Here is a 26744-nt window from a genome sequence, read left to right on the forward strand (position 1 = left end):
AGCCTTTAGTCCAATCAAAATACCAATCAGGCACTTTCCCTTCTTTGGAGAGACAGGGACCTCTCCAGTCACGTAGTCCTGATTTTCAGACAGCCCTTTTTTAAGTTTCTTAGCAAATATCTGCAGGTGCCCTTTGTGCTCTCCTGCCCTGGAAGCTGCCCAGGGGCCCATCTCCCTGTCCTCCCGGGCTTATCTCTTTATCCTGACATCAGGGGACGCACACTAGAGACCGTGGCAGAGAGGCCTCCTCCCTGGGAAAGCTCCTCCCTGGCTCTTCACTGCCCGTGAGCACTGCAGACTCCTGACCTAGGTCTGACTTTAGAGACCCTGTGGATGCTCAGCCACTTCCATTACTCTGAGCCCCCAAGCAGAGCATGCATCTCTACCCAGCAGTCCTGCGGAGAGGTTTTCTCTACCCCAACAGTGAGTGCACCTCACGTGCTTGCTTTGGAATTCTCTGCCCCTTTAGCTGACTTGAAAACCGGAATGTTGCCCAGATTGTCACTCAGATTGACACCTCAGCATTGCTTTTGGTATACCAAATGAAAGTTTCCTGCATTAAGGTAAGTGAAGCCTACATCAAAATGCACAGATTTAAAAAAAGAAGAAGAAGAAGAAATAAATGAAAAAATTTTTCATTTCTCAAAGGAAAAATCTCAAAAATTTAGAATTGAGACAAAGAGAAAATATTAGGTGAACTAAAAGCAATCAAATGCCCTAATTTCTTAGTTGAGATTCTTAATTTTCTGAATTCATGTCTCTATCAAATTGGATCAACACCTGGGATATGTTTTATGCTGAAAAAATGTTTCTTTTGACCCAATCTAAGACCTTGTAGTAGTGTGGTTGATGTGTAAGAACCATGAGGAGTGGAGGGTGGAGGGAGCTCTCTGAGAAGTGTTGTTCTTGCTTCTGAGCAAGATGTCTTCCTGCAAGCCTAGTTGCAAGGTCTTCCCACAGGCTGGCTGGGCCATCCCCAGCCAGGCCCCTCTTAGCACATTAGTATACTGCGGCTGCCATACCGAGACCCAGATGGGCTCCTAGACCAAGAGAAAGTTTCTTTCCTCAAAGCTCAGGCCGCCAGAAGTCAGACCAAGGTGCCAGGGGGTTGTTTCCCCGGGGCCTCTCTGAGCCTGCGGATGGCCCTCTGATTTCCTATCCTGATGAGAACTCAGTTGTTTAGGGCCACCATAATGTTCTCATCTCTAACTTAACCCCTCATTAAAGCCCTGTCTCTAGGTGCAGCCACGTTCCGAGGAACTGGGCAGGGGCACAGTACACCTCCTCACTTCTCCAAATGTTGGGTCAGTAGCCTCGCCTCACCTCGGTGTGTATCCGAGGACCTCGCAAGGTCACAGCTCACTTGCCAGTCTTGTTTACTCCCTGAACACCTTGGGATAAGCACCAAGATGGTGAGCTCGTCTCTGAGAATCCAACAGAAATACAACCCAGCACATAGTTTGCTAAATGAACCATCCTATCATAAGTTTTTATATTCATTTGCACCTGTTTCTGTCCTATGAGGAGATGTAGTACTTCAATGACACTCGAGTAGATGAGATCCGTGCATATTAAATATGTGTTAGAGATTGAAGATACAATATCTTTACTCAAAAAGAAATACTGTTCATATTTTAAAGTCCTAGGACAGAGTCTCTGATAGTGCCAGCTGAATGCTTGGGTTGAATAAACTTGCCAGTAGAAAGCTATCGAAGCGGATCTGGAGGCTGGGAAGGCTCTTCAAAGAGGTGGCTTTGAAGGAATGAATAGAACAGCTGTATTCCTAGGGAAAACCATAGGCTTCAACATTTACAGAATTACAAAAGGAAAAAGAAAACTACTCTAACCATTCTGCTCATGGGGGAAACAAGCCCAGAGAATTGTAACATACATAAATGCAGCAACTAATAAATAATAAAACCCCAAAAAGAAGCCTAGATTTTTGAAACCCTGCTTAAATAGGTATGCTTTGGGTAGTTTTCTCAAGTGGGGAAAAGGAAATGAAAATCAGAGTGATAAGGATACAGTGGAGGGTTAGGGTTAGGGTTAGGGCTTAGGGCTTAGGGTTAGGGGTTAGGGTTAGGGTTAGGGGTTAGGGTTAGGGGTTAGGGTGAGTGTTAGAGGTTAGGGTTTAGGGGTTAGGTTAGGGTTAGGATTAGGGGTTAGGGTTAGGGTTTAGGGTTAGGGGTTAGGATTAGGGTTAGGGTTAGGGGCTAGGGGTTAGGGTTAGGGTTAGGGGTTAGAGTTAGGGTTAGGGTTAGGGTTAGGGTTGGGAACCACAAATGGAAAGGGATTCTGAAGAGAGAAAACCCACTTCAGACAACTCCACATCAACAGATTTGCATATCACAAAATAAATGTGGAGCTCAGAAAATGAGAATTCACAAAGCAGATCCAGGAAGGAGTGATGATCCCTCAGCTTGAGTCCCCTGCAGGAAGCTCATGGATGGGGTGGAAAGCACTGAGAATTTAAGTCACTTCCCAGCCAGGAGCAGGCGAAGCCTCTGCTGCTCAGAGCATCTGTTTGTTTGTTTGTTTATTTTTTCTTATGAATTTGAGGATTTCCAACTTGGAGGACATCCTTATACTGTGTTGTGGAGTTGGGTTTTCTATAAGAAATGAAGTTCATGTGACTACCTGTGAAGAAAGTTTACCAGACAGAACCAGGTACTCATTTGTTGATTACTTCTATGGAAGCCCAGAGTTGTGAGCCATCCCTGCCCACACCCTGGAAATAGAACCCTCTAGAGGGTCTTTCTGTTAATGACTGGAGATTCTGGGTGCACAGGATAAGCAACAAACCTTGCCATACCAACTTTTCAGGATCATCTTATACAAATATCAGGATTGATGATGTGCATCCCATTCATTTAGGGGGTAAGGAATTTGAACAGGCACATCACAAAAAAGAGAGCATCCAACTGGCTTAACAAATATATAAAAGGATGTTTAACAACATCAGTCATCAGGAAACTGGAAACTGAAACTCCCTTGAGTCATCACAACATCTCCATGACTAAAATTAAACAAAACAACTTCGCAATGACAGCAGTCAGCAAGATGTGGAGCAACAGAACCCTTGAACGGTTCTGATAGCTGATCACTTTGGAGAACTGGAGGTCTGCACTACCAGGGAACACTCGTGTGTCTTAGCAACGGATTCCACTCCTGGATTCCATTGAGTGGTCGGTCAGGCCCAGCATAGGGGCCTGCGTATGTGCACCACAAGACAGGTGCAGGAATGGCATTCCAAATCCTTATCACAGTAGATGAGTAATCAACTGGGCTATGTCGACATTATGTCACTGAATCTTTAAAATGCCTGTGTGAGTTAGACATTCTTTTCTCCCAGGTGACCAACAAGATCAGGCAAGTTGAGAAATCTATTCAAAATTTTGTGATTTGGGCTGAGGTAGGATTCAGTTCTTTAACAGGTTTTGTTTCAAAAAGCTTGTGTTTTATCCTCTGTATTATAACTATAATTGATCTGATTTTCATTTCTTCGTACATATGTAATCTAGCAAAATGCCTTTCTCAATTGAGCCGGACCGTGGTGTAAAAGTTTCAAATAGCTTTTGCCCCGATTTCAAAGTCTTGGATCACATCCATGGTTGCATAATTGACAATCGTTAAACACGTGCTTCTTGTTTTGCAGAATTTGCTTTCGGTTTCTCTGTTCAGGAAAATGAGCTGTTTCTATTTCCATTCAGACAAACAATAGCTAACCCTAACAGAGCACATCCAGTTCTCAGGGGTCTTCCAACAGAGGAGCATTAAGTAGCATCGACACCTTGACAGGGGCATGTCGGCGTGTGTGCAGTGTGTGTGACTGTGTGGTCGAGCAGATGACAGTGTTACACAGCTGGCTCCTGAAGCCCAGCCACTGGCCTGTTCCAACTTTGCTCAGCTGAGGAACACTTGAAGACACATGATCAACACCACCCTGATCATAAAAAGAAGGGTGATCACAATTATTCCTGAGAAAAGTATAAAAACAAAGAAATTACAAGCCACGGTGATTCTCCCCAATTAGGAAGCAGGTTAGAAAAATATCCTATTTTCCTAGCTGGGAATGTCTATTAGAAATAGCTTAAAAGTTCAGGAACACATGTCTACATGTTAACCCTGTCACAACAAGTAGGTTGGGTGACTGAAGTCCCTGCAGAGCCATCCTCCCTGATCAAGTGGTCTTCCCACTATGTGCCTTCAACAGTAATGACATGGCCATGAGCTGGGTCCTCATGTTGTGCACTGGACCTCTTGAACTCCCTCCTCCTCTCTAACGAGCGTCTTGTGTCCTCTGACCTTCATCTTCTCATTGCCTCTACTCCTCTATCCCTGGGAACCACCCTTCTACTTTCTGCTTCTGTGAGTGTAAATACCTTCATTCCACACATCAGAGAGCTCATGCAGCATGTGTCTTTCTTTGCTGGCTTATTTCACTTAACGTCATGTCCTCCAGGTTCATCCATGCAGTTAGACTTGACAGGTTTTTCTTCTTTTTGAAGGCAGAGTCGTAGGATTCCATGGTGTGGGGGTACTCTGTGTCCCCACCCATTCATCTGCAGATGGACCCTTCATTTGCCTCCAGATCTTGGCTGTCACGGACAATGCCACAGTGAGCATGGATGTGACGATGTCTCTTCCATGCCCTGATTTCTGTTCCTTTGGAGAAATGCCCAGCAGGGGGTCTTAAGGTAGTTCTCTTTGACTATCATAACAAACTTTCCCTGAGCACCTACCTCCAAAGGCTCTCATCGTCACACAGTTATACTGTCTCAGCATCTGGAAATCCAAATCCATAATGCACTTAACTGGAAACCCAGCACTGACAAGACACCACAAGTGGAGAGTTTGCTTCCTGAAGATGTATTTCTAGCACAAAGCTGTTTAAATGTTGTGTAAGCCCACTTCTGGGGATGTGTGCCAGGCACATAGAAACATGGATGAATTTCATAATGAGACTTGGGTCCCATCCTCAAAATATCTCACTAGGTATATGCAAATACTCCCCAATTCAAACAAGTCCCCAATCTGGAGCATTGCCAGTCCCCTCCCTTCAGGTTACTGCTGCTTGGCCTCAGTGGGAGCAGCCCACCTACAGAGGTAGCTGTGTGTCTTGGGGGCACAGAGACACGACTGATGGGCACCAGTCTCTGAAGCACCTGCTCAGGTGCTCAGCACAGGGTGAGGTAGGAAGGCAGCCTGCGGACCGGAGCCTGGGTCTTGGCCCGGTTCCAACTTTCCTTTTCGTGAAGAGGAAAATCGAAACTAACTCAGCTGGGAGTTAGTCAGAGGGGGCGTGTCCCTCTGCTGTGACAGGATGCTCAGAGGCGGGCCCTTTCCACCTTCATATAACTGAGCCGTGGCCTCCCGCACTCCGTGGCCACCATGAGGATGCTGCTGCCCTCCGCTCTGGCTGCGCGCCTGCTGGGCGCCTTCAGGCAGCCCCTGCTGCACTCGCTCTGGAGGGGCCTGGCCCCCCTGCTGTACTGGCTGAGGGCAGCCTTCTGGTGGCCAGGTACAGGGAAGGGACAGCAGCCGGTCGGAGAGAGAGCTGAGGGGAGCCAGGAGGAGGAGGCGGACGGCGACCTGCCCATCACCCCCACGAGCGTCAACTACCACTTCACGCGGCAGTGCAACTACAGGTGCGGCTTCTGCTTCCACACGGCCAAGACGTCCTTCGTGCTGCCCCTGGAGGAGGCCAAGAGGGGGCTGCTCCTGCTCAAGGAAGCCGGTGAGTCCCAGGCCCAGAGAGAAGTCAAGATGCCCCATCCACCCCAGGGGGCCCATCCAGCCGGGGGCAGCCACCCTGGCCACAGGGCTCCCGGCCACCACAGACACGTCGTCCCAGGTGCCAGGGCCAGAATGCAGGCAGATGCCTGGTCTTCCTGAGCCCCGAGGTGCCCTGGCCAGGTGGTTGGTGGGCACACCCACCCTCCTGTCAGCCCTGGTCTGTGCCATTGGCAGGCCCCTTTCCCCCAGCATTGAGATGGAGGTCAGGAGGGTGATGCTACTTTCAGAGTTTGTCCAGGGCACCAAGGAATTTGTTTTTTTTCCAGAAATATTTAATGAGGAAAGTTGAAAACAAACACGAAATATGGGATGTTAGAACAGCAACATCTGAGCCTTCTGTCTGGGATCATGTCTGTGCTCTTAATAGGAAACGGATAACAATTATTTCTAGCACCTGTGGGAGGCCTTGCTCTTGAGCACTGCTCACTGGACATCCAAACCTTTACACGGTTCCAGCACCTCAGAGCAGCCTCAGCAGTGGAGTCCGAGAGCCACGTCTCCCCCTCCAAGCCTGCTCTTCTCCCTCCTGTCCTTCCTAGAACACCCCCGGCGCTGGCTACTTTGCAAAGTCTTCTTCTGAACATTCTCATGGAATGTTTGCAGACAAGCCCCAAGTCACACACAGCCTAAGTGCCCAGCAGGTGGATTCACAAAGCAGAACCCTAGGTGCAGAATGACCACGCCCAGCAGGTTCCCCACAGGGGGTGTCCCTGGCTGGTGCTGCTGATTCGGTGCTTTATGGGGACGAGATCATATGACCGGCACTTGACTGGCCCTGACCTGCTTTGCTCCACCTTGCCGGCTGGTTATCTGCAGCTGATCTTGCAAGTGGAGACCCATCACCTCGTCCTTCTCAGAGTGACCTAGCTCAAGTTCTTGTCATTCCTCAGCAGGATTCTTGTCATTCATCTCATTGACTCTGCTCTCCCTGGAAGTAGACATCTTACTAAAATATAATGTTTTACCTTCCCTCCTCAGCTAGCCCTCTCACAGGTCTAACTACAACCAGTTTCTGAGCCTGGGTGTCAGGGGCATGTCGAGCTGTTTCCCCGCCTGCTCTACCCATGTCTCAGGAGGTGGTTTTTGCTTTGCAGACTCCGGGTTGCGCCATTGCACCCGTTGGCTTCTAACCAAGTCAGCTCCTCTATGTAAAGAACTCCCAACATCCAAGGGCATCTGCTTAAAGGAGGGAAAAACAAAGCAAAAACAAAATCTTCAAGTGATTTTCTTCCCCCTGTTTATACCCTGAATTAAATGCATGGTTATTCTGGTGAGGTGGGGTTGGTGTTAGGAACACAAATTAGGAAAGGAGAGGATAATGAGAAATTTTCATTTCTTTTTTTTTTTAACATGGAGAAAATATTACCTTGCACTAAAACCAAAGTGGATGGGGTTGGGGGTGTAGCTCAGTATTCAGGTGTTCCCCACACTGCATGAGGCCCTGGGTGAGATGCTCAGCAGCACAAGACACAAAATAAAACAAAAATGAGAGTGGGATTTGGTGAAGGCAGACCCTCACACTCTGCCTTTGGCAGGGATGGAGAAGATAAACTTCTCTGGCGGAGAGCCCTTTCTTCAGGACCGGGGCGAGTACCTGGGCCAGCTGGTGAAGTTCTGCAAGCAGGAGCTCCTCCTGCCCAGCGTGAGCATCGTGAGCAACGGCAGCCTGATCCGGGAGAAGTGGTTCAGGGACTACGGTAAGCGCTCCTTCAGGCCACTGCAGGCGTCTCTGCTGATAGGGTTGGTTCCTGTGTTTCCTCCCATCCTGGGCATCAGGCCAGGCCTTCTGGGGAAGTGGAAGGAAAGAAAAACAAATCTTACTTATTCTAATCTCCCTTCCAGCTGGGCGCGATGGGCGTCTTGGTTCTGCAGGGCTCTCAGTAAACCAGGGTGGCCAGTCAGAGAACTGAGCGTGTTAGGAAGCCTGCCTCTTCTGCACCTTCCAAACTTAGCAAGTGTCCAGACCTCTGACCCACACTTAGCCACTCACTGAGGAAAATCAGCACACTTTACAGCTGTGCAGGAAACTGTCTCTGATGGAACTGGACTGCACCCAGAACTAATGACGTCAGACACCGTGTGTGGACTGGCTGATTTCTGGTGCTGGAAGGACTTCCTCTGCACAGCAGGATTAAGAGCCACCAGGTCCTAACACGGCAGAGAAGGCTTATCATTAAGTCTTGCCCGTGGATAATGTCCATAGAGCACGGCCTGGCACTGAGGCAGCACTGGGATTTTGGGAGACAATTCTTACAGTCTCTCTCTCTCTCTCTGCTGAGCCATTTGAGCTTTAAAACCATTCAAAGGAAACTGGCTTTTTCCATCTGTTGGAGTATTGGCCAGAAATCTCCAGTTGAATTTCCATCCCAAGACTCGGGGAGAAGGCTGTGAGGGCCGGTGCAGTCCATCCGAGAGGTTTCAGAGTTTCAGGGGAGGGAGGTCAAGGAGGAGTTGAGGCCATGTCTGAAAGCAGTGACACCAGGGGGAAGTGGGTTTGGAGGAGCAAAGGCAAGGGCGCTGTGGGAGCCAGACAGACCCAGAGACAGGGAAGGCGTCCAGGAGGCAGCGACTGGAGACCAGTTGACAGGGTTTCTCTTGGTGTGTGCCTGGGCAGCCCTGTCCCTCCAGGATGGCTGGACCTGCCCATCTCTGTGGAGAGTGTTGCAGTGGCAGAAGGACTCCTGCATCGCAGCGACAAACCCTGGGGTGTGTGTCTGGGAAAGGGGATGGAAACTCAGGCACTTGGAAGTTTACAGGAGAACCCAGCATCTCCGGCAAGGTCGCAGCAGGAAGGGGTGAGGATGGGGACTGGGCAGCATTGGCTCTCTTCTTAGAGGCCAAGGACCTCCAATTATAAACTTTAATTGACTTTTTTGCACCATATAAAATCTTGCCAGATGCTCATATTATTAAACATAAATAAAAATCTGCATTCTGTGTTGCATCTGCCAGTTAATAATTTGAAATATTTTTAGATGCTCAAGGAACCAACAAAATGTATCTGTATCCCTCTCAGGCCCCTCCAATTGTCCACCTCTGATCTAAAGGTCCAGTGATGGGCCTGTGTGCTGAGTGGATGAGGGGGCTATGCCACAGGTCCCCACCTCTCCCAGTCGGTCTGTCTTCTGGAGGGACTCATAAGCCAGGGCTTAGGAGAGCAAAGGTAGAGAGTAAAAGGGTAGCGTAAAAGTGTGAGTCCAGATACACCCAACATACTGACCTCACAGAGGCTGTCCTTTCTGTCCATCATTGAAGAGCAGAGACTTGTTTGGACATTCTCTATGCAGAAAATCTCATTGGAACCTTAGGATCCAAGACTTTCACACAGGGCAGGTCACTTGGGAACAGACTGCTATGAGACCGCCTAACCCTGCACTCAGATAGACCCTGGATCTTGCTCAACAGTCCTGAGGAGTCTTGGCACATGGCTGCAGCAGGCTGTGAGCCTCCGGCTCTTGCACCATCCACTAGTGACATGTGAATGTTGTGGCAGTCACACATGCAGGCATAGGAAAGACCCCATCACAGCTTCTGACTCTCTTAGAAAAATGCAAGGACTGAGCAGAGATCCACTCTGATAAATCCCTATTCCCAAGAGACAGGGCCAGAGAAGCTGAGAACTAGAGGGAGGGATATCACAGCAATCATCAGAAGTTGGAAGGGTGGCAGAGCACAGCTGAAGCCCATTTGGGAGCCAACCAGAAGAGGCTGCCTGCATAGAACCGACAGGGCTTTGTGTGTTTAGTTTTCAATTTTTTTTTTTTTTTTTTGGATGGTTAGAGACCACATGCTCAGTGAGTTGCCTTGTTCCAGTATGATATCCCATTACAAATTTACTCAAGATCAAATTGTAGGACATTTAGAGTTGTGTTAAAGAGTGTTTCTGGTTCGTATGTGTGCTAATTGCTTGTTACATCTGGGTAACACAAAACGAGCCTTAAAATAGGAGCTAAAATGACTCTTTTTGTTTGTAATATAGAGAAGCGCTGTTGAAGGAGCAATGGAACATTTGGTTTCCATAAAGCAAAGGCAAATTTAAGAAAAAGGTGCCATCTTTGGGAAGTAACTTGGAAGTGCAGGTCTAACCTCCGTGAGGAAGCCCAGGCCCAGAGAAGGCCTGCCCTCCACAGGCCAGAAGAGCAGGAGCAGCCCAGGCAGAGGCAGGGGCAGAAGAGCGAGAGGGTAGAAAAGACTGTCATGGAACCCAGTGGAGGAGAGCTCAATGCCAGAATCACACTCAGCGTGTTCTGGGTTCCGAACGACCCACTATCTGAGCTGTCAATATGCTACTCTACAGGGAGGGGCCCCGACACCCTTGCTTCAAACGCTTTATCTGGGTTTGCTCAGCATCTAATATGGTTGTACCTGACACCACATAGAGTCTCTGTGAATATTTAGATAGTGAATCAAAGGTACAAAATACGTCAGGAAGAAGCTGGTGAACTTGGCCAAAAAATTGCTGTGCTTCGTGCTCCCTCTTATACCAAGCAATTGTATTTGTGTGGTAGAAAAAGAAAAGCAAATCTATACTCATAGCTAAGTGTGGAAGCGTCCAAAATATCTATCTGCTTGCTTCATAAATTATATGATTTCTATAAAGAAATAAATGAAAAATATTAAGCATATTAATTGGAGCTCATGCAAGTAGGAGAGTAGGGTTTTAGAATGATCAAATATGTATATCCATCATTAATTATGTGTATAGACTTTGTGCGTAGGGAGGTACTGGAGGTTGAACTCAGGGACACAATATCCCCAGTCCTTCTTGTTTTAATTTTGCAAAAGTGTCCTGCTAAGCTACTGAGGCTGGCCTGACACTTGTAATCCTCCTGCCTCGGCCCCCCAAGTTGCTTGCATTATAGGTGTACACCACTGCACCCAGGCACATGTGTGGTTTTTTAACGAATACTCTATACAAGTACCAGTAGAGTTCACATCTCAGCAAGTTTCATAGGTATGAGGAAAGTGTCACATAAAAAATTAGAACCCAGATGCAAACAAAATATGTTGTATCATGAATTGATTGATGTGACCTGTAGCACTTGTTCCTTGGACAGAAAAATTTAGCTGACCATTTTACCACAGGTGACTACTTGGACATTCTCGCCATTTCCTGTGACAGCTTTGATGAGGAAGTCAACGTCCTTATTGGCCGTGGCCAAGGAAAGAAGAACCATGTGGAAAATCTTCAAAAGCTGAGAAAGTGGTGCAATGATTACAGAGTGGCTTTCAAGATCAACTCTGTCATCAACCGGTTCAACGTGGACGAGGACATGAACGAGCAGATTAAAGCCCTGAACCCTGTTCGCTGGAAGGTAAGTGCTACTGCTGTTCCTGGCTGAGCTCAGCGAAGCTGGAAAGAGCCTCACTGGAGAGCTCCAGGCCATCCAGCTAGGTCCTTGGTCTCCTCTGGCTCCCTAGACTCCCAGCCACGGCTTGCTGTGCTTCACGCTCCCTCTGAACCCAGGAATGATGTTCTCCTAAGATACAGTGAGGATGAAGGTCATGCTCAGTGCTGGGGTGTGTCTCTGGGAAGCCCAGAGTTGACTGACAGGGAGCAATGCTCTCCGCAGAGCCGGATGCCACTGAGTGTGCACTGAGTTATTGGAAGGCATTAGGAATCAAGGCTTCCCCACCGGGAGCAACACCGGGCCTTTATCCCAAGACTTGTGCTTTGGGACTGGTCCCACCTCGGAGTCTGAGGCTCACAGGCACAAGCCCGCTTAGCACAGACAGCCCTGGCAACATGCAGACACTGGCAATCGGCTACTTAAAAACTTAAACTTAAAAATTCAAGTTTTAATCTAAAAATTCTTCCCCTAATCCATTTCCATATGCAAACAAAGCAAGTATAAGCTTTTTTTTTTTTAAGTAAGTATACTTTTTTAAAAAATCTGTTTAAGAAATTGTAAATAGCGACATTGAACTTGAACTTTTGGTGAAGTACGTAAGTAGGCTGATGCACCCCGGTCTAGAAGGAGCTGAGACAAAGCTAAAGGAAGACAGTGGGTAGGACGAGTGGGGACTGTGAGGAGGAGGGAGGCCGAGGCAGCAGCTGGGGGGCTGCCCTCCGAGGCTGGGAGCTCCTCCTGGAGCCGGCTGTCCTGTCCCTGTGTCCTGGTCCCTCCTCTCTTCTCCTGCCATCTCATCGTTCTCATACATGTATGACTTCCCCCACTGCTTGGGTCTCCTCTTATCTCCCAGACTTTTACTCCACTCTTTTGACCACTACAAGGGCACTTCTTGCCCTTGAAGACCTGACTCTCAGAGGGCGGAGCTTCCCTCCCTGGAAAACTGTGCTCACCTAGAGGCTGATCTTCAAAGGCTGTTGGCAGGTGGAAGCTGTCGCCCCTGCTTGGTCCCTTTGCTCCCTGGTTTCCTGGGGTGCCCTCTTCCCACGAGGCCACGGGCGCGGCAGCCCTCGGCAGGCAACCGTGTGCCAGAGGGAGGACACAGAGCGAGAGGCCATCTTCTTCTGGGGGTTGAACCCAGGGCCTGGCGCATGCTAGGCCAGCACGCGGCCGACTAAGCTATGTCCCCAGCCCTAGAGGCCGTCTTTAGAGCTTTATGACATTAGCCCTAACTGACTAAAACAGCCTCAAATTAATCCAGATGCTATTGATTAATTCCGTGTAGAGAAACCTGTTCCACAAAAGCCTGTTAGCCCCGGGTTCTGCTTCAGCTCTGTCACCCTGTGCCACCTGGGACACCTTGCCTGGTTGCTTGCCTTCCCTGGGGCCTCCCTGCTCAAATGACAGTACTGCTCAGGGTGGGGTAATGCAGTGTGCACACTCAACTCTCACACAGTCAGCACACACATTAACACACACACTTGGACACACGGTCACACATACAAACTCACAAAAACATCTATGCACGCACAGTCATGTACACACTTATTTACTTTAAAGAAGAATGAAAAACTGTATTAATGACTTCAAAAATTGGTCCTTATGTATTAAGTGAAAAGCAAACCTGGTTTAAAAGTACTTAGGATATATTAAAAATCAGCAAAAACAACAATATTTTTAAAATAGTTTTCTCTTGGTTTGAAGATGACAGTTGTTATTTTTTATGCTTTTTAATAGTCCCTGTTTTCTTCAAAAAACATGAATGATTTTGTAGTCTGAAAATATTGGATCATAAACTTAGATCAAACATACTCTAGGCAGTTTGAGGGATTTCTATTTTAAGAATGTCTGTGCTTCTAACATCATATTCCTGAATTCCAGGGCGGCCTTCCTTTCCCAGCGTGAGGTCTCCCCAGGACTGCTGAGCTCCGGGCCGCGGAGCTGGAGTTTGGACAGGGGTGGGGCTGGGTCCAGCGGATGCCGGCCTTGCCCACAAGCTCTCCTCCTTTCAGGTGTTCCAGTGCCTCCTGATTGAGGGCGAGAACTGTGGAGACGATGCCCTGAGAGAAGCACAAAGATTCGTCATCGGTGACGAAGAGTTTGAAGAATTCTTAGAGCGTCACAAAGGAGTGTCCTGCTTGGTGCCCGAGTCCAACCAGAAGGTTGTATACAGCCCAGTGGGCTTTCCTGCTTGCCTTCAGATTGATTCCAGAGCAGGGAATCCTGGCCCAAGGACTTGCATACGGACAGATTGTGGTTTCAGGGGATTCAGCACAGAGAGAGGGAGGAGTGGGTCCCAAGCCAGAAAAGCCCAGGTCCACCCTGGCTACCTGCTGACGGTGGGCTTTCAGGGAGCTTCAGTGTCTCCCTCCGGGAAGGCAGAGTGCCACCCAGAGGTGATGTGACTTCATGTATCACCACTGTGCCATCTCAACCCATGCTGCTATAAACTTAGCATTTCTACTTCTGTGAAAGGAGGAGGGAGCTCTTGAATGCCATTCTCTTGCTATCAACATCATCACTTGATTCACTTGAATGTTTCTAGGAAAAACTTTAGAAGTTGGGTAGAAGGTAGAAGAAATGGTTTGCCACTTCTTTAGTTGTCTGGTGTAAGCACAATTGAATGCATCCTAAAAGGACAAATTCCACTCATAGACTCAGCAGGGTTGGCCAAAGCATGTCTCTGCTGGGATTTCAGGAATTACCAGAGGCAGTCACTGATGAATGCACTCTCAAAATCTAAAGAAAAATGATTCCCGTTCTTCCTGCCACAGTGGAGGAAATGCCTTATTAATGCAAGTTATGCACATTTTTAAACAATTATGAATGCCAAAATTTGAGTACATTAAAGTTAAAATTATAAGCTACATACATCATAAAAATTAAAAGTAAAATATGCTACCATCATTTTTTTTGAAATTACACCAAATTATATAAAATAAAGTATCATATATAAAAAGTTCTTTAAATCAATAAGAACCTGCTAACAGAGAAAGTTAATCAGCTAATGGGCACAAACAGATGATTTACACAGGAAAATCAAAGAGTGAATAAACATTTTAACAGTCTCTGATATTATCAGTATTCAAAAAAAATGGAAATTTAAATATGAAATTTGAAGATGCAGTAAGAGGTGATTCATGTGGTTAGTAGAAGGATAATGCCCATGGATTTCCTAGATAACAAACTGATCATTTATTATGATAACCTTTGAAGTGTTCTTATATATTGATTCTTAAATTCTACTTCAAAACACAAGAAATCTTTATATAAAGATGCAAAGAAATATTTATATAAAGGTTTGCTGCTGCAGCATTAAGAACAATAGAAATAAACTGAAGGTAGCTTTGCTTCGCCGTAGGGCAGGAACAGGTGCATTAGTACATTAGCATAGTGAAATGTCTACTGAATAAAGCATATTTAAGAGTGTTATGTTACCAGGATAAGATCTCATCACATGATATTAGTAAAGTTGAAAACCAACATGCAAAATCAATTTGAAACTCAATGCTGATCTGCAAAAAAAAAAAAAAAAAAAAAAATCCATACATATCCCCCCCCAGAGTAGTGCAAATTCCAATAATTTGGTGGATTTTAAACTTTTTGGATCTTCCAATTTGTAAAAGATAAGATTTGTTATTTGAAGAAGTATTTTTAAAACAGGTTCTCCCATCTGCCACCCCAAAATACACACACAGAAAATCTCTCCCCCGGATGCTCGCATAATGTCAGGAATTCCAGGGACAGAAATTGATTCCTTATGCTTTGGCTTCTGAAGGTCTTGATGGATGGCTGGAGTTTAAAGGTGATATTGAACTAAGCCTGAGTGAGAAAATCCCCAAATGGAGAGAGAGCAGGACAGGCTTCAGGGAGCAGTGAGGAAGTGGAGGGAGCCCTCTCGCAGGGTCTCTGTTTACGGGATCTTCCCACCTCCATCTTAATTACATAGTGTGAGGGCGAAGAAAATAAGGAAAGCAATGAAAGATGGCACTGTTCTCGGTCTCCATCCTTGTATGAAGAGCTCCTCACCCACCTGCGCATCTCAGCTCCCCAAAGGCTCCCACCCAGGTTTCCTTTACCCCATGTCCGTCGGTGGGGGCAGAAGGTCCGTCTACCTGCTGGAAGTTCAGGAATCCCTCCACACACACAATGTACCACTACTGTCAGTCAGCTTAGCGCGGCAGAATCGATGAGAGAAGCCCCCCTGTAGTCCCACGTGCTAGCACTGAAGAGTGCTCGGCCTGGTACATCAGAAAGAGGGTCCACAGTCAGGGAACACTGAGGGCCACTGTCAGGGAATGTGCAGTGGAGTGGCTCCTTCTCTTGACCTTTCTGTTTGATGCAGATCTTCCAGGCCTGCTGAACCTGTGGGGCTCTGAAGGCACACACACAGTCCCTCCCCTTATGAGGGTCTCACCAAAAGCCACTCCAATGAGATAAGAAATATTAAACCTAGAATTACAAAACCCAAATGCACATTTTATTATAGACAGTTGAAAATACACACTGAAAAATATGCTTAGGACTAAATTTGTATGCAATTCCTTCTTTGCAGATGAAAGACTCCTACCTTATCCTGGATGAATATGTGAGTATTTCTCTTGAGTTATGAAATTATCACTGAAAAGCTAGTTCAGCAGCAAGTCCAGCGCTGAGCTGAATGCCATCATGTAGGACCCGTTTGTCCATCTTCATGGCCTGTCACAGGTTTTTGGCCAGTTAGGGTCATTAAAATGATACAGCTGGGGGTCCCTTTGCCATATGTGCCCAGCACCTCCACAGGCACTGGCTTGGGCCCAGGTCCCTGGATTGGCACTAGCTGCCATATGGTGTGGCTCCTGCCTGGCCTGGTGTCCGTGGACCTCACAAGGACCCCCAGCACATGAAAAGGCCCTGGACTGCATCTCCTTTGATAGGCAGCTCACTCCCTGGCTGATTAACCTTGGCAGTGGCAGAGGGGCCTTGCCCTTCCTTTCCTTTCTAAGCACCACTCACATCCTCTTCCCTCATCATCTTCCATAGGAAAGGGAAAACCCACCCTCTCACAACTGGAAGAGAATCCACTTTCTTTTCCTTTGTCTTTTTTATTTTTATTTTTTTGGTCCAGATTTTTAACTTTTGTCAATATGTCTAACAAAAGACAAATAATTCCATTCAAAGATATGTTTTTCAGAAGAAATGAGTGCAAACAAGAACCATGGGTTCAATATTTAGATTGGATTTTCTTTGAGGGATATTTAAGATAACTTTTATATTTCATTAGTTTCAAGTTCATCCGAGTTGCTTTATAGCAATTTCATTTATTATCAACATGAGCTTTCTTTGTGGGACATAAGGGAAAGAGTAGTATTGGAAATGTTCAGTTAACAAGTCCAAGGCCAAGAGGAAAGTGAAACCATTTATTTGGGGAATGCAGGTGGCCCTGATGGGTCCCGGGGCTTTGACCAACGTTCTGCAACAACCCGTCTGGTCTCCACAGAATTGGATCAAACATACTTGACCCAAAATCTGCTTTTGCCAATTTAACAACTTTCTGCTGCAACATATATGATTCGATCCTCTACAAAATTGTCAGTGTAGGTCACACGAAACCTAAAGACCTCATTCTTGCACAAGAAGTAGGGAAAAGAGGCTGAAGTAATTAAAATAAGACGGACAAGATGAAGCAAAGAGCGAGGCCGGCCCATGTGGCTCTGCTGGTCTGGTGCTGGCCTGCCTCAGCGTCTGCTTTCTTACCACTCTTTCTCCCACTCTTGAAAGAATCCTTTTGGGACGCAGAGTGACATGGCTGTGTGCTTGTCTCCCTAGCAAGGCCATTACCTACAGTTTCCCACCACAGTGCTCCCCAAGCCCCCAGGCCTTCGCGGGATCTTTCCCTTCCCTTTAAACTTTCAGAACAAATTCCCACACTGGGGCCAAGTCTCTCCAGATCAGCATGGCGCCTCTGCTGGGGGCCATGGTAGTGAGCCCCTCATCCTGTGCCTGAGGCTCTCAGCGGACCTCACCTCTTCCTCAGTGCCTGAGTTACATGAGTGGGGGGTGAAGCTTAGGGAGCTCAGTTTCTGGCCACCGTTCTCAGTCATCATTTATTGACATGATTGGAATATTAAAAAAATATTTTGCATGGATACCTCAAAATGGGTTTTACAGCATAAACTTTATGGAAATAGACTGATTTCTTTCTTAAATTTCCTAGATGCGCTTTCTGAACTGCAGAAGTGGCCGGAAGGATCCTTCCATGTCTATCCTGGACGTTGGAGTGGAAGAAGCTATAAAATTCAGTGGGTTTGATGAACGTATGTTTCTGAAGCGAGGAGGAAAGTACGTCTGGAGCAAGGCCGACCTGAAACTGGACTGGTGACGCTGTCAGCAGAGCAAGGGCCAACCCACCGGAGGCCAGCCCCACGTGTGGCTGCCGTGGTCTACAGGACCTGCACACTGGTCTTTCTCAGTGGCCAGAAACCTGCGCATCATGTCGAATTGCCTGTGGGCACTGAACATAGAAATCACCTGCGGAACTGAAGTCCACACTTCAGTTAGTTGGCTTAGTGCTGTATTGTTATTTAAAAGGTTCTCAGCCGACTGTGAACAAGAGCACAATCATCTAGTTCAAAGATGCCTTGGTGAGAAATAAGCTACAAGGATACCTGGGCAAGGGAGGGGGGAGCAATCCATAATTCCAATGGATTTGGTATTTTCAGCAAAATTTCCTGTGACTGCTGTGTTTTTATTTCAAAGCTATTTTTTCCAGTTTCGTTTTTGTCTTTCTTTTATTTGATCATCAGTTATTTCCTGCTAAACACTGATTGAAATGTCACTTTTCACCTTAGAAATATTATCAAATACTGCCTCCAGTTACTTCTGCTTATTGTAAAGCTCCTTCATTTTCTGTCTTTAGATCACTGAAATCTTGGGAATTTTATTTAGAATTATAGAAATGGTCCACAGACATTTTAATGAACAATGAAGGAAACCCACCTATCTCCAAGGAGCACCTGCTTCTTGAGCAAGGGGACCCCTGGTGCCCGTGCTGTCTGTGCTACACAGATTCTTCTTCAAAGACCCTTGGCACAACCAGCAGACTCCACGTTCCCTGAGATGGAACAAGAGTGGGACTTCAATTGCTGTGAACACCTACTTTTCAGGGCATGGGAGTGTCAAGTGAAAACGTGACTTTTCATTTGACCAGATGTTTGTCTTCAAAGCTCTGAAAATTGACAGTGTGGGCTATTCCATAAAAACCCGCCAAGTGCACCTGCAGTTTATGCAAGTGAAGCCACAGCACACCTTATAGCATTTCTCCTTTAACGTTGAGTCAGTGGAAACAAGATACAGTCTAGGCCAGTAGGAGAGAAAACTCTTCCTTTCTTTTCTAGCTCTAAGAGGGAAGCATAGGAAATAATGACACTTGATCAACATTTTCTCCTTGTATAAATACATCATGTGGTTTCATTATGTAACTTAGATAGTATCTCGTTACCTGGAATAGAATAATTTCCTATCATTGTTTCAAGGAAGCAAAATCATAGAAATTTTTTTTTTTTTGCCAATTTAATTAGACTGCAATTCCAGAAGGCCTCACTAGGGGGCACTTTAGTGTCTCATTTCATTTGGAAACTTGTAGAAATTTCCCTGTTCATAATCAAATTTCAGGACTTGGTAATTTTGTTTCTTTTTTGTTTTATGACTTTCCCTTTTTTATTGTATGTTTTTGTTTTTGCAGCACTGGGGCTGGAACTCAGGGCCTTTTACAGGGCTTGGTGATTTTGAAAAGTTTGGTTTTGTGATTTTTTTTTTCTTAAAAAATATATTCCTATTTTAGTTTTTAAGTCATATAATTCAACTGAAATATGTGTATCCCATCCAAAATTAGATAATTGTTTGTATTTTCTACTTTTTTTCCTTTTTCAAGAGAAAAAAATGAATCAGGAAACGTTTTCCCCAGGGGTTTTGATGGCACCTAAGCAGGCCTTGCCAGATGTAATCAGCTGGAACATGAAACAGATTTGTCGTTTGCATGAGTGTGCTTTGGCCCTGTGTGAGAAAGCCCTGAGATGCTCTGATGTGCTGCCAGGGCTCAGCCAGCTGATCTGAAGGCAGGTCCCACTGAAGCCCAAATCTTCTGAAGTGGATTAGATTTATTTCTAGTTGAGGGAAACTGCTTGTCTTTCCTCTAAGGAAAATATGATGCAAAACAAGAGGTGCATTTGAGATATAAGCTATTTTAAGTATATTTTCCAGCTGTTTGAGCTGCTATTAACCCTCTCATTTACCGTCAGGATTTGTAAAGCATTGATGTTTAAAATATTTAAATGTCCCTTTTTCTTAAAAGGAAGAAATGGGAATTTTTAACACTGCAATAATATTTAAGCTCACATAGTGTTTTACATAGTGTTTTGCTTTTTTTTCCGTTTTAAATATGAGTGTTAGTTTTGTGGAAAATGTTGCTTCTTATTGAGACAATGAAGCATAGTTTAGTTATATATCTTACTTCAAGTGTAAGTACAAATGTTTTGTGGTGCTTTCAATTATTGCTTAAGTTCAGTGTCCACTTGGCACTAACCATCTCTATTATTAGATGATATATCATAGAGCAGTTTCCTTTTTTTCCCCCCAAATTGAAGGTGATTGAGCTCGTTTCACTGAATTATCTGAAAAATAGGCCCTATTTTATCTCTATCAGATTTTGGAGTCCAATTGCTGCATAGACTGAAAACCAAATAAGCAAACACTGTAGCAATAAGGTCCCTTTAAGCAATAATGTATTATGTGTGTTTTGCTCTTGTTGAAAGTATTCTATTAAGTAAGTTGTGTTTGGACAGAGACTGTTTTGTAACATGTAGCAATATATTAAAATAGTTTTGTCTCACTCGCTGACTGTTATGAAGCCTTTCTTTGTTGTGTGTTGACAGTAAGTGTGTGTTTTCACAAACTGCAATGGCTAACGGCAAGTGCGCTTTAAAATTTAATCAACAAGATTATCAATATTAATAAGTCCACTTCAGACAGCCCACTCTAAAGGAAGACTGGATGGAGATGAACCACGGGAGAAAATACGCTTTCCAGTCTAAAATCAAAGCCAACGCCCTTTGACACCTGATCATCTCGTGAGAGACAACTTCTCCCGGGGTCAGGGGCAGGGCAGCTCAGCCCTCACCACAGATGCACAACCCCGGGGCCGGAGGGCTGGGGTGAACGAACCCTGCTGCTCTAGACCAGGTCCCCGAAGGATGGCAGGGGCCTGGTCCCAGCATCGTCCCTGCAGGACTTGCTCATCAGACGTGCGAGGTGTCCATGCACTGACTCAGAAGCCTGGGGCCAGCCCCACAGCATGACCGCCCTCTGCAGTGAGCAGTCCACACACAGTGGCAGTGAGCGTCTCCCTGATGACTCAGAAGTCTCAGAGTGGTGGGCAACAGGCTGAGGGGAGGGAGCCAGGCAGAGTCCTGAACTTTGGGACGGATCCAGCACAGAGGGACAGTGCCTGGTATCACCAGCATTCTGAGGCAATGCAGAGCTTGTCCCCAGCACCCTGACTGCTAGCTGTCCACTCAGACCATGGCGCCTTTGAAAAATCCTGCTGGTCTTGCCTCTATGCCACCAGCCCATGAGTTGATTATGCCTCCTCCTTCCATCCTGGGGCTCTGCCTATTGGCCCTCGTGTCCACCTGGCCCCTCTTGACTTGCATGCGGTCCTCCTGAGACCTGCACCATTCTCCAACTAGCCCTGCATGTGAACTCCGGTCATAAACACTCCCATCTTCAGGGGCAGCACCGCCCTCTGCTGTCCCCACTTTAACACCTGCCAACCTCCCCAGTGTTCCAGGTCAGATCCAGGGTCTCAAGGACAGGCAAGGAGACTCTGGGGGAAATATGTGTCTTTCATCATGGTGGTGAGGCCCTTGACAGCCACGTTTCAGGGCACAGTGCCACGTCAAGTGCTCATGAACATGTCTCCCATCAGGTCATGATTAATGACACAGAAACCCTCATAGTGGTTGGTGTAGGTAAGGTGCCACTCAGATGGGTTTCACAGATCAGAAAGATCTTAACCCTTTTTTTTTAATAACTCTAAAATCTACACATTTGGTGAGTACTTGAAAAACAGTGTAAAGCAAAATGAAGAAAATAGAAGTCACTTATAATTACATCACCCAGTGGTAGCTGCTAATTTAGCTCAAGTCCCTTCCAGTTATGCATATCGTTTAACAGAACTGAGTTCATATGCAATCATTTTATTTCCACATAATTTCTTATAAAGGTTCTAAAGGCAATTAGCATGGTATACTTTAATGAGAACAGTCTGTTCTTAACAATTCACACTAATAGGTGGATTTTAATAAGCCACAGTTATTTAGAAAGCAGAGGGTGGATTTGTTTTCTGAGTTGTTTACATATTTGTTGGAGTGTGGATGCACCCTTGTTCTGCAAATTCACTTTTCTATGTGTGTCTGAATGTAAAACTCATGGTTTGAGTTCTGAGTGTCCTCAAAGTCTTCATGCTGAACCCTTGGCAACCAGCCAGGGGTGCTGTGGGAGGTGGTGGAACCGTTAGGAGGACTGGCCTTGTGCAAGGAAGTCTGGTGGTTGGGAGATATGGGGCCGTGGCCCCTTCCTCTCCCTCTGATTCCTGGCTGCCAGAGGTGGGTGTCTTTCCTCCATCATGATGTGTTGGCTCGCCAGAGCCCCCAGAGCAACCTGGCCAAGGGACCATGTGGTGAACCTTTGAAACCATGAACCGAAATAATCCTCTGTCCTCTTACATTACCGACTTCATGTATTTTGTCCCAGAGACAGAAAGTTGACAAGCACACACACATTCACACATGCGTATCTATATGTACACACACACACACACACACAGAGATATTATGCACACACCCTTAGATATGTATGCACACAGAGCTTCTCTGTGCAGCTCATTCCTGGAGGGTCTGGGAAACTGCCCAGAAGCTGTGTTTTCATTCAGGGCCAGCTCAACCAGTCCCTGGAACTCCCTCAGCCACACTCTGAACTGGCCGACCTCTTGGTTCTTTCTTGGAGTTTAACCAGCTTTCAGAGCCAATCATCCTCCCAAGTCAGTTGCTGCTGGGTGTCAGAGCACCCAGGGTGTGTTCTTGGGATGGACTCCTCCTCCGTCTTCCACGTCACGTTTTCTAGGAAGCCTGTTGGACCCAGGCATTCGGTGCAGGCTGTGCTGAGCCGACCCTGGCTAATGAGCTCATGCCACCCCCACACAGTGCCACAGGCTGAGCACCTGGAGGTGTGAGGCCCAGGAGCAGGGGATGCCCCAGTGTGTGCTCCTCCTGGCCATCAGGAGCCTCTCCTCCGGGCCTCCACTTCCTGCACTCCCAGGGCCACAGCCTGTCAGAGAGGCTGCCACCTGAGGACTTCATTTGACCTTCCTTACCTCCAGGGATCCCCACTCCAATACAGCCACCCTGGGGAAAGGTCTCACAGGCCAGTTGTGGAGGGCACGATTTGGCCCCTAGCATTAAGCAGGTTGAGGTGTGGTGTGCCCCAGGGTGCCCCGCAGCCCTGCACTGATGGCCGGCACAGGGCCACCTGCATAGGGTCAGTGGTATTTGGATAGATGACATTGCCTAGAATGGCTTGGTGGCTCCTGGAAGGTTCCAGTGTTTTCACTAGTCCCTCATCAACTGCAGTGGAGCCTGAAGTCCCTCATCACAACTGAACTTGTGAGCCCCTCCGACCCCTGATTCCCCATAACATCCCCTATCAACTCCCATCAAGCTTCTGTGGGGATTCTCAGCCCAAACTTCCTCCCAGGTACAGGGCAGGCACGGGGACAGGGGGAAGGAAGGCAAGTCTGAGCCACTTCCTACCTGTTGGCCTTCTTGGCAACACCTGCTGAATCCTTGAGCTTAAAGGTTCAACTCAGAAGCAGTTTGGCACGAGCCAGCCTGGACTGGACACCACAGGAAATGCCCATGACCAGGAGTCAGGGTTTTCGCCTTTGAGAAATCCTCAAATGTTAGGACAAGAGTCAGGCAGGGAGACAGTGAATGAGAAGGGTCAGAGCGGCACAGAGGGCACAAGGTGGGGACAGGGGCTTCAGGACTGCTGGCTGTGGCTGGAGCACAGTGTCCCTTTCTATCTGTGTGATTCAGGGAGTGAGGTCACCTTCACAGCCTTCACTTCATCGGCAGCAAAGTGAGGGCGTAGCACAAAGACGGAGTGAGGACTCAGGAACCCTCGCAGGCAGTCACGGCAGCTCGGTGCTCCTGACGGGCAACTGTTGGACCTCAAGAGGTTTTTACTTCATTGTGATTTGAAAGTGACAGAGAAGCCACACTTTGAATTGTGAACCTCCATCTTTTCCAGACTCTGGATGTGGTCCAATCCTCTCCTGATGCTGACCCACAGCAGTGAGCTGAAGCTCCCTTGAGACCCAGGTTCCTGAGGGGACGCGGTGGACAGCTCAGTGTGCTGGCAAGCTGTGGTGTCACCAGGTGATGCATCTGGGGGACTCTCCCATGTCTGCTACGCTCAGCCTGGGATGGGGCTACAGGGACCTGGCCCTACTGTAAGTGGCAGAGCACCTGCTCCTACCTGGTGACCAGCAGCCACTGGTGAGACGACACCAAGTGAGCCTCATACCCCAGAACCTGAGATCAACAAGGGTGAACTGTGTCACCTCGTGTCCCAGCTCAGTGTCCTGACTCAAGTTGATGTGAGCCATAGGAGGACCCTGAAGCCTGGGGAAAACGTCTTAAAGAACGTGCAGCACGAGATGACCACCTTGTTGAACCTGCTCATTTAGTAAGCACCTGTTTACTGGCTCAGGGGCCCAGAGTTCAGTGGGGAGGGTGATCCTGTAGACTAATAGGTAAACAGGGTGCTGAAGATGGGAGAAGCAGGAGTGCAGCGTTCCCAGGGTATGTGCTGTGGGAGGAGATGGTGAAGGGTGAGGAGGAGCGCCACACGTGGGCAAAGTGAGGGCAGGAGGGGACGTTGAGTTCTCAACGCTGTGCTCATGTTGAATGCAGAAGGCAGACATGGCATTCAGTAAGAAGGTGATCGAGTGTCCGGAGCACAGGAGAGGCAGAGAAGTAGATGACTCAGAGGAGCCATGGCCGTGTCAGAGTATCAGTCCCAAAATAAAGTTTGAAATATTGGAGACGTTTGCCCAGCTGACCGGGATGGGGAAGCTGTGCGGTTTGCGTTGTGTTACTGCTGCTGTGCTGCCCGCAGTAGTGGTGCAGGTGCTGCTGTGCGTGGAGAGAGACTTTTGTTTTGTCTGTCTTTTATGGAGATTGAATAATCGGATTAGAGGAACATTTAAAATCACAGTGGAATAAAAGTTAAATAAGAACAGACACCAAAATATTTCTTAGAAAGGAGTGGCAGTAAAGCCAAGCAATCTCTAACAGCCTTGGGAGCCTGTTGCAGTGCAGAAGGGCTCTCCACAGCCCCTCACGGGTCCTTGCTTCCCCGTGCCCAGAACTTTGCCTTGGTAGGCTGTGTCAATCCTGCAGCTTCGGGCCCAGCCCTCCTGCCTTGCTTGTCTCAGTAGAAGACCCGATGGTCTGCCAAGCCGCGGTTCTGCCACTGGGAGCACGTCTCATGGTTCGCCTTTGGCATCTTACTGGAGTGGATCCCGCTTCCCTGTCTCGTTATCTCAGCTTGGTTTCCTGGGAGACAGCCTGCGGCAGGGTTGGCCACTAGGAGAAGCTGGCCCTCTGAAGAGTGCTTCCAGAAGAGTGAAGGCAGTGGAGGGCTGGAGAGCACCAGGGCACACTGCCTCCAGGGCTGGCGAGGCGAGGCAAGCCAGGCATCTAACCCTCACACAGCGCCTGCCTCGGGCAGAATGATCCTCAGCAAGGGGCCTTCAGCATCCCACACCCCTCACCTGGAGTGGGCCGTGCCCTGGTTGTTGGCATGGGGGCTTCGGGAGGAGGTACTGCAGCCTCCACTGCACCTAGTGGACATCAAGCCGGTGCCGTGGTGAAGCACGAGTCTAGTCTTCCCTGTGCCTCTGTGAACCCCTAGGGGAATATCACAGGTGGCGGCCTCCCCCGGGAAGGTCCTCCAGACACCTGAGCTGTCAGGGACCAGGCCTGGTTCCTCAGTGTGACTTATTTTTGTCTATCTGATGCCTGGATTCCTTCCAGGTCCCCTGCCTCACAGGTGCTTTGACAGCCCAGACTGCCTGACTTACTCTACTTACCCAGTGCTGCGCTGTGCTTCTCTGTAAAGACACCGGTGCATCTGAATGACTGCTGCTCAAAACCAGTCCACAACGGACCTGTTGCCTGGTCTAGGCTGGACCGTGCTGCAGTATCAAGCCCTCGAATTGCCATAGCTTGTCACATCAGGTTTAACTTGTCTTGGGGAATGTCCTACTACGGGCAGCTCAAAGACCCAGGCCAATTTCATTTGGTGGGGCTGCCACCTCAGTACAGATTCCTAGGCCATTGTGATGGGGTCAACAAATCAGAGGGTCTCCAAGGTCTACTCACGACCTTAGCCAGAGGTGAACTCCATCCACAGTCCAGGGAACAACAGGAGTCACATGGTTGGAATCTGGAGAGGCGCATGGGTATTTAGGGGGCATTGACAATCTGCCAAGGCCGCGTCCACCTACTGTTGAATGTCATTTAATTATCCTTCAGAATTGAGAAAGCCTTCAGAAACATTGTCAAGCCACAAGGGCCACATTCTATTGATTGCTACAGAAAAGCAGTGTAATAAAAAGTGAAAAGATCCATGAATCAGCCAAGAGCCACCGGCTAGAAGCAGAACTCGGAAGGCCTCGGGCTCCACGTGAGAAATGCCAAGAGCAGGGAAGCTTGTCTCCTCCTGTTTTTGGTTCCAAATGTCTACCAGAATCTATGGCATTTATGTCCTCGGCAGGCAAGACTCATTTGTGTCCTTTGAACTTGTCCTGCTGGAGGTGAACACGGGGGTGAGCTCGGAAGACCACGTCTGCACTCCCTGGGAGAACCCCAGGGAGAACTGGCTTCGTTTTTACTGACACATCAACCTTTCCATCACTAACACTGACTTTACCGCCTTTGAATGGCATTCTGTTCTGATCAAGAACCTCATTCTCTATGCTTTGGTCACACGTGGTTACCTCCTAGGTGCCCTCAGTTGGCTAGATCAGTTAGTGGCTTAAACAACAAAAATGTATTGTCTCAGAGTTTTGGAGGGCTATGAGTAAGTCAGCCAGGATTCTCCAGAGAGACAGAGTCGACACAGGGGTCTCCACCTCCCTGTCCACCGGTATACCTCAGCTCACGTGACGATGGAGGTCAAGGAGTCCCTGAGCTACCGTCTTAAAGAAGGAAGCATTAGGAAGCTGGTGGTGGAGTCAGTCTGAGGCCAAAGCCCGAGCACCTAGGACAGGATGGGGGGTGGATGGTGCAGGACCCGCTGGGTAGGAACTGAAGTCTGAAGGCCAAGAACCAGGAACCCTGGGGTCAGAGGGCAGGGGAGATGAATGTCCAGGCTCAAGCAAGCGCACAGCTGCCCTTAGGGGCCCTCAAAGAATTGGGTGGTGCACATTGGGGAAGGCAGGCTTCCTGCTCAGTCCTTGGGTTCAAATGCTACTCTTCCAGGAACACTCTGAGA

General features: G+C 47.6%; 1 protein-coding gene across 1 annotated transcript; it reads left to right on the forward strand.

Annotated features, from left to right (window-relative positions):
- Positions 1 to 5391: 5391 nt before the first annotated feature.
- Rsad2 (radical S-adenosyl methionine domain containing 2) lies at positions 5392 to 20016 on the forward strand. The gene is made up of 6 exons (XM_026410628.2): positions 5392 to 5737; positions 7332 to 7493; positions 10882 to 11111; positions 13160 to 13309; positions 15703 to 15735; positions 17344 to 20016. Exons 1-6 carry the CDS (start codon positions 5392 to 5394, stop codon positions 17506 to 17508), a joined length of 1086 nt encoding a protein of 361 aa, XP_026266413.1. The 3' UTR covers positions 17509 to 20016.
- Positions 20017 to 26744: the final 6728 nt, after the last annotated feature.

Source organism: Urocitellus parryii, chromosome 12 (assembly GCF_045843805.1).
Source record: "Urocitellus parryii isolate mUroPar1 chromosome 12, mUroPar1.hap1, whole genome shotgun sequence".
NCBI classification, from domain to species: Eukaryota; Metazoa; Chordata; class Mammalia; order Rodentia; family Sciuridae; genus Urocitellus; species Urocitellus parryii.

Bases quoted from the DNA above. Each gene is read 5' to 3' on its own strand.
- Rsad2 (XM_026410628.2), top strand. From the start codon at position 5,392: ATGAGGATGCTGCTGCCCTCCGCTCTGGCTGCGCGCCTGCTGGGCGCC. The intron at 11,112-13,159 runs GTAAGTGCTACT...TCCTCCTTTCAG, and splicing joins TGAACCCTGTTCGCTGGAAG to GTGTTCCAGTGCCTCCTGAT. The intron at 13,310-15,702 runs GTTGTATACAGC...CCTTCTTTGCAG, and splicing joins TGCCCGAGTCCAACCAGAAG to ATGAAAGACTCCTACCTTAT.